The 14055-nt window shown below is 37.1% G+C and overlaps 1 protein-coding gene across 1 annotated transcript; it reads right to left on the bottom strand.

The window, feature by feature from the left end:
• Positions 1 to 749: 749 nt before the first annotated feature.
• Positions 750 to 13549, bottom strand: LOC124540930 (uncharacterized PE-PGRS family protein PE_PGRS54-like). The gene is made up of 11 exons (XM_047118705.1): positions 13443 to 13549; positions 8411 to 8646; positions 5905 to 6468; positions 5033 to 5317; positions 4679 to 4787; positions 4428 to 4636; positions 4087 to 4195; positions 3473 to 3918; positions 2152 to 2314; positions 1882 to 2039; positions 750 to 1540 (listed from the first exon to the last, which is right to left on the bottom strand). The coding sequence occupies exons 1-11, from the start codon at positions 13447 to 13449 to the stop codon at positions 842 to 844; spliced, it is 2985 nt and encodes a 994-aa protein (XP_046974661.1). The 5' UTR covers positions 13450 to 13549; the 3' UTR covers positions 750 to 841.
• Positions 13550 to 14055: the final 506 nt, after the last annotated feature.

Genomic DNA, 14055 nt, shown 5'->3' with positions numbered 1-14055 from the left:
ATTGTTTCAAAACCTTTTTAGACTAGAATTTAAAAATAAGTTATATGTATACCTGAAGTTTATTTTAACACACTTGTTTTAAGACGTAAATTTATTGAGAAAGTTGATAACATCAAACCGTGAAATATAACCTGAATTAGTGCACTATATAGTTTAAGATTATATATATGTTTGTTATTATGATATTAAATATATTTTTATGAGAATTCCTTTTTTTTTTATTATATGTTCGTCTATTTATCACTTAGGTGTTATCTTTATTTCTAATCATATGGTAGGGTAAAAGCCTAGTTCGGTATCAACCGCTTATTAGATATTTTTTCGCTAAACATCATCATCCCGCCCTTATTTCAATTTTATTTAGGGTCAGCGCAGCATGTCTTCTCCTTCCATACTTCTCTGTCAGACGTCATCTCACAAGTAACATTCTTTCTAACCATATCGTCTTTCACACAATCAATCCATCGTTTCTTTGGTCGTCCTCAACCTCTGTAACCATCCAAATCCATTGTCAAGGCCTTCCTTACAACATGCTCCTCATTCATCAAATTTTTCCAATGATATTAAATATTAAACTATATTATACAATTTTTGATATTCTATGCCATACTTTGCCATACAGCCATTCTGGTCTTATTGAGTTACCAACCAAACATCGAATACGAACGAAAACAAAGTAAATTTATTTAAAACTTTATTAATGAAGGCATTTTCAATAAATACAATATAAATTTAAATTAAATATTAAATTAAACAGTTTTTTTTTAAATTATAAATAAGTGATCGAATTGAAATTACCCGAGATTTGAAATTTGTGTCTCTATTTGTATAGTACACATGTTTACAACATGTCAAAACCAATTTGTGCGATTTCATCTCGTTTACTAAGATGGATGAGTTTATCTACTTTATCCCAGGGCAGGAATACTTTCAGACCGTCTCTTAGAGCTGTGGTTTGCACAGTTTCTCGTACACAGCCCACGTTGCACATGAAGTCACAGGTTTGAGTGTGTGGGTTAAAGTGTAAGCCTTCAGAACAAATGCCCAATACTTGTTGATTGCCTTCGCAACGCCAGAACTTGTCGCAGTCTGTTTCATGAGCCCAGTGCGGTACGTGACATTCATCTTTGCATTTTTCTGATTCTGGTTGAGTACCTCCGCCTCCACCACCTCCACCTCCGCCTCCGCCTCCACCACCTCCTCCACCACCGCTTCCACCATCTCCGCCATCGCCGCCGTCGCCTCCACCACCTCCATCACCACCACCGCCTCCGCTTCCACCATCTCCGCCGCCTCCTCCTCCACCTCCACCACCGCCGGATCCACCATCTCCGCCATCGCCTCCGCCTCCGCCTCCGCCTCCACCATCTCCACCTCCACCTCCGCCTCCGCTTCCTCCACCACCGCCATCTCCGCCGTCGCCTCCATCTCCACCTCCGCCTCCGCTTCCACCATCTCCGCCGCCTCCTCCTCCACCTCCATCACCTCCGCCTCCACCACTACCGGCTTCACATCCAGCCTCTTCCGGCCATGTGCAAAGCTGAAAAATAATTTAGTTGTAGTAGTTGTTTTTATGTGTTATAATTAAAATAAATTATATTGAATATATTTTTTTATTTCATATTTAAAATAAGCCTGTGAAATTCCTATGTTTTATTAAATTTCACACGTCATAGGATTATCACATTTTTCTTTCTGAGTGAGTCAAGTATATATTTGTAAATCAACATACCTGTAGAGCTGGGCTGAAATGTGTTCCGGCAGCGCAATTTGTCTCTACTTTGTTCCCGTGCACGCAGTAGTAGAATTTGGAGCAGTCGCTTTCATGGGGCAATAGTTTGTGGACGTCGAAGTCAGCGGGACAGCCGTTTGGTAGAGTACCGCCTCCGCCTCCACCACCTCCGCCTCCACCGCCTCCACTTCCACCATCTCCTCCATCACCTCCGCCTCCGCCTCCGCCTCCGCCTCCGCCTCCGCCTCCGCCTCCACCTCCACCACCGCCGGATCCACCATCTCCACCATCGCCTCCACCGCCTCCACTTCCACCATCTCCTCCATCACCTCCGCCTCCGCCTCCGCCTCCGCCTCCGCCTCCGCCTCCGCCTCCGCCTCCGCCTCCACCACCGCCGGATCCACCATCTCCACCATCACCTCCACCACCGCCAGATCCACCATCTCCACCATCGCCTCCACCGCCTCCACTTCCACCACCTCCTCCATCACCACCGCCGCCTCCACCACCTCCGCTTCCTCCATCTCCACCTCCGCCTCCACTGCCGGCTTCGCATCCAGCCTCACTTGGCCATGTGCAAAGCTGAAAGATATAACAATTATTATATCATACAGATTATGGTTTTTACATAAAATAAGCTATAAAGGTGAATGGGAAAAATATATGAGCGTCTATCTGCCCCATCGTGCCCTGTCTAAGTAAATAGAGACTAAGATTGTGCTCATTAAACCTACACGGAATAGTAAAGTACGGTCAGAGTAATAAAACCTTCGTTAGTTTTCAAATTAATTCCTTTATCAAGTCTTAAGCTCTTAGTACCTTTTGAATCTAAACATCGAATCATTGCGACGCAATGTGTCATTCTCGATCGGTAAAGCAAATTATAGCTTACACTCAGCACACGAAAATACATCTTAAGGTGACGAACTCTTTCTTACCCCGACTGTGCATTATTTTTACCTATGCTTGCATTTAATCAAATATAGTCATAAAAAAGATTTTCAGAAGAAGGTCCACTTGCCCATTCGTCTTTAATCTTATATAATTATATATTTCGTCTAGATTTTTATAAAATTATTTTCTTTAAATGAATACTGTTTTAGCTGCAGATATATATGTGTAAGAAAATATATATGTATTAATCAACATACCTGGAGAGCTGGGCTGAAATGTGTTCCGGCAGCACAATTTGTCTCTACTTTGTTCCCGTGCACGCAGTAGTAAAATTTGGAGCAGTCGGTTTCATGAGGCAATAGTAAGTCGATATTGAAGTCAGCGGGACAGCCGTTTGGTAAAGTACCGCCTCCGCCACCGCCTCCGCCTCCGCCTCCGCCTCCGCCTCCACCACCTCCGCTTCCTCCATCGCCACCTCCGCCTCCACTACCGGTTTCGCATCCAGCCTCACTTGGCCATGTGCAAAGCTGTAAGATACAACAATTGTTATATCATACAGAACATGTTTTTAAATCTATTACTAATATTATAAATGCGAAAGTAAGTCTGTATGTTTCTCTTTCATAACCAAACCAGTGAACCAAATGTGACTATATTTGGTACAAGGCAGGTTTGAACCCAAAAGAAGAGCATAGGCAACTTTCTCATGGTTTGCACGTGACGATAAACTCTTACAACGATTAATTCATAAGTGAAAATTATTAATTTATAAATGCAACCTTATATAATTATAGTTTACTTTCATTAAATGAATACAGTTTTCGCTTGATTAATAAATCAACATACCTGTAGAGCTGGGCTGAAATGTGTTCCCGCAGCACAATTTGTCTCTACTTTGTTCCCGTGCACACAGTAGTAGAATTTGGAGCAGTCGGTTTCATGGGGCAATAGTAAGTCGATATTGAAGTCAGCGGGACAGCCGTTTGGTAGAGTACCGCCTCCACCGCCTCCGCCTCCGCCTCCACCTCCGCCTCCGCCTCCACCTCCACCTCCACTTCCACCATCTCCTCCATCACCTCCGTCGCCACCATCGCCTCCATCTCCTCCACCACCTCCTCCACCGCCTCCACCGCCTCCTCCTCCGCCGCCGCCGCCACCACCACCGCCTCCATCTCCACCATCTCCTCCACCGCCGCCGGATCCACCGTCTCCGCCTCCACCTCCACTTCCACCATCTCCACCATCTCCGCCTCCGCCTCCACCTCCGCCTCCACCTCCGCCTCCGCCTCCACCTCCGCCTCCGCCTCCACCTCCGCCTCCGCCTCCACCTCCGCCTCCGCCTCCGCCTCCGCCTCCGCCTCCGCCTCCACCATCTCCACCATCTCCGCCTCCGCCTCCACCTCCGCCTCCACCTCCGCCTCCGCCTCCACCTCCGCCTCCGCCTCCGCCTCCGCCTCCGCCTCCACCTCCGCCTCCGCCTCCGCTTCCACCATCTCCTCCATCTCCGCCTCCACTGCCGCCGCCTCCACCACTTCCTTCACAACCAACATTTTCTGGCCAATCGCATACCTGAAGAACAAGTTTATTCATAGATTTCGTTATCGAAGTTGGTTTTTGCTAATTTATTTATTAATATAATAATAATTGAGTATATATTTTTTGCGAAATGAGGTCCTAACGATACTGAACAGACTTTCCAGGAAGAAACGTAATTTTTGCATGTTTTTTTGTTTGAGCTAAAGATACTATCGAGAAAAATTACCGCCAAAAAATTTACTCAATTTGTTATTAATTATCGTACCTGGAGAGCTGGATTGAAGTGTGTTCCTGGGGCACAGCTTGTCTCTACTTTATTTCCATGCACGCAGTAGTAGAACTTGGCGCAGTCGCTTTCATGGGGCAATAGTTTGTGGACGTCGAAGTCAGCGGGACAGCCGTTTGGTAATGTAACTCCACTACCACCGCCTCCTCCGCCACCCCCGCTTCCACCATCTCCTCCACCACCTCCGCCTCCGCCTCCGCCTCCGCCTCCGCCTCCGCCTCCGCCTCCGCCTCCACCTCCGCCTCCGCCTCCGCTTCCACCATCTCCTCCATCTCCGCCTCCACTGCCGCCGCCTCCACCACTTCCTTCACAACCAACATTTTCTGGCCAATCGCATACCTGAAGAACAAGTTTATTCATAGACTTCGTTATTTTTGTTGGTTATTGTTGATTTACTTATTAAAATAATAATAATACTACTATAATACTACGTACTAATAATACAGAAAACATTTTCCAGGAAGAAATGTAATTTTTAATGTATTATTGTTTCAGGTAAAGATACTATCGAGAACAATTACCGCAAAAAATATTGACTCAATTTGTTACTTATAATTAACAATAATGTTTACTAATTATCGTACCTGGAGAGCTGGATTGAAGTGTGTTCCTGGGGCACAGCTTGTCTCTACTTTATTTCCGTGCACGCAGTAGTAGAACTTGGCGCAATCGCTTTCATGGGGCAATAGTTTGTGGACGTCGAAGTCAGCGGGACAGCCGTTTGGTAATGTTACTCCACTACCACCGCCTCCGCCTCCGCCTCCGCCTCCGCCTCCGCCTCCGCCTCCTCCACCATCACCACCTCCTCCGCTACCACCGCCGCCACTACCACTACCCGCGCAATCTACATTTTCTGGCCAATCGCATACCTGTAAAGCAACGCTTATTGTATTATTTTGTTATAGTTGTATATATTTATCAGGTGTGTTTATTTTATACCATCTTTTCTAACGTCACATGGAAAAACGTTGTTTCAAATGTAATCTCAAATGTAAATACGTAATTGGGCTTGATTTATTATGACTTATTTAGGAAACTTGTCGTGTATGTGTTTGTATTGGAATATATTTTTATCAATATATGTAATTCTGGTATTTGTCCCATACATATGCACTTTCCATTCCCACATAAATTAATGGGACGACAAAATAGCAAGACCAAAAAGAGTTCAGATGCAGAGCCAAAGGGCTTAAGTGTTTTCCAAAGCAATGTAAACACTTCTAAGCTCCAGATTCTGGGCCACTGTTCAGAAATTCGAGTAAGAATATTCGGATACCTGTTTTGATAGCTTTTATGCGTACAGGCCTTTTAATTAGCCACTCAGTTATAAATCAATCATTGAATACAAAAAAAAAGTTCCCGTAATTTAATATTAATTTGAAGGTCAAATCACACTCAAATCAGTTGTACTGTATAATGTCTTAATAAAACTTAAGATCAATCAAGAAGTACTTACCTGAATCTCATAGTTGAAGTATGTGCCTGGAGCGCATTGCCTTTCAACTTTCTCCCCAAAGACGCAGTAGTAGAACTTATCGCAGTCCGTTTCGTGGGGCAGCAGCTTGTGGACTTCGAAGTCAGCTGGACAACCGTTGGGTAAAATGATTCCAGGCGTTGTCGATGTTGGTGTTGGTGCTCCAGTAGATGAAGTCGGTGCTGCTGTTATTGTCGAAGGAGCTGCAGTCGTTGTACTTGGTGCTGCTGCAGTTGTTGATGCTGCAGTGGTTGTAGTTGGCGCTGCAGTACTTGTTGTAGTTGGTGCTGCAGTACTTGTGGTAGTTGGTGCAGCAGTACTTGTTGTAGTTGGTGCAGCAGTACTTGTTGTTGTGGTTGGTGCTGCAGTACTTGTTGTGGTTGGTGCAGCAGTACTTGTTGTGGTTGGTGCAGCAGTACTTGTTGTGGTTGGTGCAGCAGTACTCGTTGTGGTTGGTGCTGCACTGGTTGTTGTACTTGTTACTACAGTTGTTGACGTTGGACGTCCTGGTAGGTTGCAGTTCGCTTCTATGGGATGTACGCAAACCTACAAAAAGGTATTATATATTATCATCATTTTTTTACATACAATGATCATATTGCATGATTCATCAAAATATATATCGTAATTATTATCTTTGTATAAATCAAATCATTTAATCGTATAAATAATCTTGAATGACTTTTAATGTATATGCAGTAAACAGCAGCAAATCGACCAATCAAAGATATAGTAATTAATTCTGCAGCATTACACATATAGGATGTAAATAACAGTGAAGTGCAATTTTTTTAACAAACTGCTTTAAAGTACTTGATTATATTACGACACTTCTTAGATGTAGCATCGGCAAAACTCGTAAAACCGATCACATCCGAATTAAGTACGCTATCCCAAATTATCAATATTTATTTCTCGTGTGAATATGATCTTTACACAAACGTTATAACTTGTAATATCATATGACCTAATATATTCTACAACTTGACACGTCGATTTACATGCACTTGATGTCTCGGGTTAAACTGACGCGAGAATCTATAGCGACGAATAGCGTCGAATGGCGCGATGGGGAACTCTTTCTATTGGTTGTGTAAGTCGGCAGTAGTTTTGTCGTACTATACTTAGATACGTACAATTGAAGATCAATTGATTAACTAATGAGATTCTTGGTTTCTAGATAGAATCTACATTACATTACTGATCGAAAACGTGAGTTTGGAATTGTTATTAATATTGATTACTGTTGCTTGTATATTTGAAACCAGAAATATTTATGGAAGATATTATTATATATATTGATTTAAATGAAGTACCGTGATTGATAGTTATCTCGTCATCCTTTGCTCAATTTAAGAGTTTGATTTTACTCCTCCTTAATCCTATGGTGTAGTGCTAAAACTTCTATATATAGCTAAGCTTTAAACAATAGGATATACTCAAGTACCTTTTGGAAATAATGTGCATGGAATTATTTGGCAATTTTTTTATTGTTAGTTTGTTAAAATAATTATTTCAGTTACTTTTACAAATATTGTAACTATATCTAACTAAGTAAGAACGTCCCTTCTATTTTCCAAAGTAGGATAATTATTGTTAAGAATTATCTGCTAATTTTTCGCTCCTGAATTGTCTTTTATTACTTCGATAAAGTTTCTTTCCGTTTTGATTATACATACGTCTATTATATTCCTAAACAAAGAATCACGTTTATTTATGAAGAAATTGATAATGTCAATCCGAGCAATTTGTAACGTATTTAAAGAGCCTTGAATATTGGATAACTGTTAATCCGCCACGATAGAAGCTAATCCATCCATTATCAGTTGTCATTAACAGAAAAATTACCGGAAATATTAGTGTAAACAAATGAATCATTTGTCAAAATATACTTTAATTAAATTAGGATTTACAACCGGATATAAATGTATAGATAGTTAACCAGTGGCAGATTTACCAATAGGGTAAGTAGGCAAATTTAGCCCCAAATTTGTTATTATCTTTCAGAAATTAAAAAAAAAATTATAACTATATGTATACACATTACAAAAAAAGTAGGGGCGGCAAAAATTTAATAGCCTACTGGCCTACTAGTGGCAGATTTGTAAATCCGCCACTGTACTGAACTGTTTTTTATTAAACTATTGTCCAAAAATGGGATAAAAATAGGAGTAATAGTATTCACCAAAAAGGTATATAGCTACTATTGTTACAGACGATAATGAAGCGTGGAATTAATACTAGGTGACTTACAGGCTGGATATGTTACATACATGTATCATTATAATTAACTATCATGATTGTATGTTTACATATTGAAAAAAATTAACTACTGATTGTCTTGCCAATTCTTCTCAACAGTATTTCATCATCATATTCTACAGCTATAAGTAGTAGCTCTGAGCAATAGATGGTGGAAGCCTCTCCGCATCACTTTGCTCATAGTTAATGATTGCGAATACAAACAGAGAAAGGTTTTCTAACATACCTGTCTAGCGTACGAGAACTCCGTACCAGGTGCACAGTCTCTAGATTCCTCGTATCTAAGTCCATATTCACAGTAGTAGAACTTGGTGCAGTCGTATTCGTGGGGTAGTAGGTGATGTATTTCAGATGGGGGACATCTTTCATCAGCTACTAAATCGAAGGGGACAACATCGTGTTCCTCGGAATCCTTGGGTCTGCCGTAGACGAGAGCTACGACGCCCAGAATTAGAAAGGTAACTGTAACAATAGAATAAAAAATATTAGTGTTTTTCTTTCGAACGATTTACAAAAACAACAACAACAACAGTCTATAAATTTCCCATTTCTGGCCTAAGCTCATCCCTTAGAGGACGAGGATTGGATATAGTCCACCACGCTGTTCCAATGCGGTTTAGTTGAATTTACATGTGGCAGAATTTCGATGAAATTAGACACCAATTTAATCAGGCGACAACCAGAATTTAAAAAAAAACGGTACCTACATATCAAAGCAAACGCAGAAAAAAACCCTTCGAATATGCCGATATAGGTTACGTCCTTACGATTTAGCACATTAATAATTCAACCATATTTTGAAGTTTTTCACCGACGTTATATTATTATTGTACATGTAGTATGAAATTAAAAAAAAATATATAGATTCCGCTGAGTTTCTTTTGCCGGTTTTCAGGTCCGAGGTGGTAAATTCCGAACCGGTGGTACATTTTTGACTATCAATAAGCAAGTGTATACACTTTGTTTTGAATACTAATGTTTTACTTGGTGGTAGAGCTTTGTGCAAGCCCGCCTAGTACCACCTACTCATCAGATATTTTACCGCCAAATAACGGTACTCAGTATTGTTGTGTTCCGGTTTGAAGGGTGAGTGAACCAGTCTAACTACAGGCACAAGGGACATAGCATCTCAGTTCCCAAGGTTGGTGGCGCCTTGACGATGTAAGGAATAGTTAATATTTCTTAGAGCATTATTGTCTATGGATGATGGTGACCACTTACCAAAAATAAGATTTTTGACTTTGACATTATCAGAAATACAGATAAGGAGCCTTAAAATTGACGAAACCGTTAATCAGAAACCAGTAGTACATTGATCATATATATTGCATAATAATATACAAAATAAAAAGCATTAACGATTATTAACAAATGTAAATTTAAAGTATCCATGTTCAAATCAGATACATCATAAAAGATATAACAAAAAACATACATATTATTAAAATACTGGTCATTACAGAACGTTATCACACCTTATCAAATGGTTGAATCTGTCAGTATTAAAGATATCATATAAAAATCACAAGAACAAACTTGCCGAATCTTATCTTGTTAATATAGTATCGTAGTCGTACTATATAGTATATTACATAGTTGTCTTTCTGTCTGTATGCTTAGATCTTTTATAATTCGTCAATAAAAAAAAATTATGATGCTGTACAGTCGACGTAAGAAAAGGTTCGTCACCTTAAGATCTATTTTTCGTGTGCTGTGTGCTGTACACTGACAGACATATTTTGACAATTCAGTACAGGGTATCATATCTAATTTAAATTTGTAATGAACATTTAAAATTTCATGTTGATATAAAACTAGACGTAGTCTAAGTCAAAGATGTTACAAATTTCGAACCAAGTTATTATACTATGTAAGTTTAATTTTATATGCAGTTGTCAGTTTAGTGTATTAGTTTCAAAAGGTACTAAGAGTAATGACTTGATAAAGGAATGAATCTGAATACTGACGGTTGACGATTGAGATTGTTATTTTTTTAACAGTAGCTATTTGCATTTTAGGAAGCTAGTAGTTACGTGTTATGCAAAAAGTAGCCTATGTCCTTTCTTGTTGGCCAATGTTGTTCATAGCTTATTTCATTTGGTCGTGAAAGAGCGAAAGAAAGACAGACAGAGTTACTAAAGAATAGAAATAATATATATTTGGGCATTCATATATGAATTGATAATTTCGAAGAATCTAGATTCTATCTAAATTAATAGATAATTTTATTTAAAAAAAAATCCTATCTATGATGACGTCACAATTGCGGATCGAATGACTATTAATTTATCAATCTTTTGTTGTTGTATTGATGAATATATTCGATAACATATAACATATTGTACATTAAAAATGTTTAATAGATAATATTGATAAACATACATTTAACGTATGTAACATGATCATTGTTATATTATTATTGATAAAAATAATAATTATATAATAATATAATTACAAATGCATCCAATTAAAATAAATGCTGAATTGAAAAATACAACATTATTTTAATGCCCACTCTAAATGTTGTTAAGTCTTCACTTCATATTATAAAACCAAGTCCCGTGGCATCCACGTATTATATACAAATGGATAAAATACTCATAATAACCAGAAATGATGTCACGACATTACATTAGATACTTCTAAAATTATCATCGTTTCTTTACTATATTGTCCATGTATTATATACAAAAACCTTCCTCTCAAATCACTCAATCTATTGAAAAAACGCAACACAATCCATTGCGTAATTTAAAAGATCTAAGCATAAATAGAGACAGAAAGCGTTATGCGACTTTGTTTTATACTGTGTAATGGTTATGATTTTAATAGGATTAGAAGGCCCAGTATTTAATTAAATTTTGAATTTACTCTTTAGGTACACCACGCTGTTGTCTATGACAACAGCGTGGTGTACCTAAAGCTGTTCCTTTTCATTTTACAAGAATAAAGTAACGGCCGATAGCTAGATCTACAGAAGGGCTCCTATTATTAATACATAAATTCAATTTATGTTGCAAACAAGAGTATATAATAAAGAATAGTACGACACAACTTAGATGTAGCATCGGCAAAATTCGTAAAACCGATCACATCCGAATTGAGTACGCTATCCCAAATTTATATCAATATTTATTTCTTATGTGAATATGATCTTTACACAAACGTAACTTTTAATATCATCTGACCTAATATATTCGTCAATTTGACGCGTCGATTTTCATGCACTTACTTTCTCGGGTTGAGCTGACTTGAGAATCTATAGCGACGAATGGCGCGATAGGGAGCTATTTCTTTTGGTTTTTTTGTAAATCGACAGTAATTGATTTTACGAATTATTCCGATACTACAGCTAAATTATGTCGTACTATACGTTATAAAATGTTATTAGTTCTCGAAACTCACCACCGAAAACGACCGTCAAATATCAAAGATTAACTATAATTTGTATAATTTGTTGAACATGTACTTTTGGTAGAAGTGACATCATATTGAAAAAGTATGGATAAGCCTATGCATATAGATGAAACAATTACAATTATAAATCCCTTAAATTGTATTGCATTATTTTACAAATTAATTAAAATTATCATTAATCATATCCATATTAAATCGCTTAAAAGATTACCCTCTGATCTACAATCCTTTCCGACTTCATACTGAAAAAATAATGATTTTATCAATGAGATAAAACATTCAGTATCGTAAATCTTCGCCCGCACCGTCCTAATGCGTCATTTAATATTAAAAATTAACTAGCGACCCGAACCGGCTTCGCACGATTGCAATGCTCATACTTAAATATACTACAGAATGACTTAAAATGTTTACAATTTTTCAGTCATTCTCTACTATTCTCTATTCTCTAACAGAACATTGCTGCATTTATTATTATTTTATATATAATTTTAAAAAATATGCCTTTACATTAAAATGTTGTCGTTACATCTGATTACATCGGCTATCTGCCAGTGAAAGTCCCGTCAAAATTAGTCTAGCCAAATCCCTAGTAAAAATAGTAATTCAATATTACAAACAGACACTCCAATGTTATTATATGTTTGGATATATTGGCAAAGATTAAAACTTTTTAACAATAAACTACCGTTATTGAGTTTTTCCTGTTCTAATAATAACAATTTTGACTGTATGACATCATTCAATTAAACAAATTTATTTTTGACCACTCTTTTACCATTTACTAACCTGAAGCATTAAAACATATTTTCATATTCATGTATAATTTTAAGTCATCCGCATATAAAACCAAATTGTCTATTAATACAGCTTATATCATCGTTTGTAAATATACGAAACAATATTGGACCCAGACGGGGTCCTTGTGGAACTCCCTTTGTTGAAAATAGGTCTCAAAAATATATCAGAAAATTTCTATTAAGCCCATAGGTTTCCTAAGAAGTTTCCTTTTTATTACACTATGATTAACAAAGTCAAATGAACTACAGAATTTTAACAAAGAATAAGTGATTTTAAATTGAAACGAAACCGAATGGAAAGCTTCACAAAAATCAATTCCAAATTACTCATAAAAATAGCTTTAAAGCTTTTTCTTTGTTTGAAATCGATTAAAATAAGTACAAATGCCCCTTCCCTTCTACAATTTTTATTGTATCTAGATCTACAAATCGTTTGTACAAAGTTCGTTGAAACATATTTTATTAAAGAATAGCGTTTGTTTCAAAAGCTAAACTGAGTCTAAACCTACAATTCCCTGACTACCTTTCATATTAAATATTAAAATAACTAATGTTATAAATGCGAAAGTCAAGTAAAAAAGTCTTGCTCTTTGAAGACCAAACCACTGAACTAAATTTGATGAAATTTATTAAAAGATAGGAAGCAAGCTTGAACTAGAAAGAAGTAACTAGGTTTTTTTAGGTGTCTACCATTAGGTGGTAGGCTTAAACGTAGCCTAGTTTACCCGTTAATGGTTAACAGATAGATTATTATCTTTCGCATTTGAAATATTAGTATGGACTGAAAAATTATGATTACTAATTACTGAATTATAATTTGCTTGGGTAGATTTTTGTGTCCACCCACACATCATAAATATTCTAACTCCATATACTAATACTAAGTATTGTTGAAATGTAAGAGTTTGAAAGGTGAGAAAGACAAAGGTTAATTTCAAAGATTGACAGCGTGAAAAAAAGGTAGTTGCCATTTCTAAAAGTACTAAAGTCTATAGGCACTCAACATTAAATAAAAAACATATTAAATAAACTCTTACATACCTTTCATTTAAAATGCGTCTGTTCTGACGCGGATTTTTACACACAACCCTTAGTCCAGATCAGTCACGAATCTACTGTTTTTCAATTCAATCCAAACTTATTATATATAATTCCAAAACGATATAAGATTATAAATGATAATTATGATAGCTACTTCCAATCAAATTTTATCAAAAAATGTTAGACTAAGATAAATTAAATATTAGTATGGCTATTAAATGTTATCTATCGATCTGTGGATTAGAGTTTTTCCTTCCAAGAAATATTTATTTTTATTCATTTTCAATGTTACAAATTACATAAATCCATTGTTGTATATAAATTAAATCAAAAGATTAATTAATTATTAATAAAACGTATTTAAGTGTAATTGATTTATTATTGAAAATAACACGAATACTTCTACTAATCAATGACATCGGTTCATGAAAATTCTATCGAATAATCTACAAAAACATAAGTTATTTTCCCCAAAAGAAGTATTTAGTCAATTATATTTAATAAAGATATATATTGAATTATATTTTATCGTTTATCTATTAATAGGTTTGAATTAGTAATCAGGCAAGTTTATAAATATCTGCTGAATCTTATAACGAAAACAAAACACTGT

Source organism: Vanessa cardui, chromosome 27, assembly GCF_905220365.1.
Source record: "Vanessa cardui chromosome 27, ilVanCard2.1, whole genome shotgun sequence".
In the NCBI taxonomy this organism is placed as follows: Eukaryota; Metazoa; Arthropoda; class Insecta; order Lepidoptera; family Nymphalidae; genus Vanessa; species Vanessa cardui.
The sequence above is the reverse complement of the archived record's forward strand: the minus strand, read 5'-3'. Positions and strand labels throughout refer to the sequence as shown.

Excerpts from the sequence above, each read along its gene's own strand:
- LOC124540930 (XM_047118705.1), bottom strand. Across the intron at positions 5,318-5,904 it reads ACTTCAACTATGAGATTCAG|GTATGCGATTGGCCAGAAAA; the intron begins GTAAGTACTTCT and ends GTTGCTTTACAG. Across the intron at positions 4,788-5,032 it reads ACTTCAATCCAGCTCTCCAG|GTATGCGATTGGCCAGAAAA; the intron begins GTACGATAATTA and ends CTTGTTCTTCAG.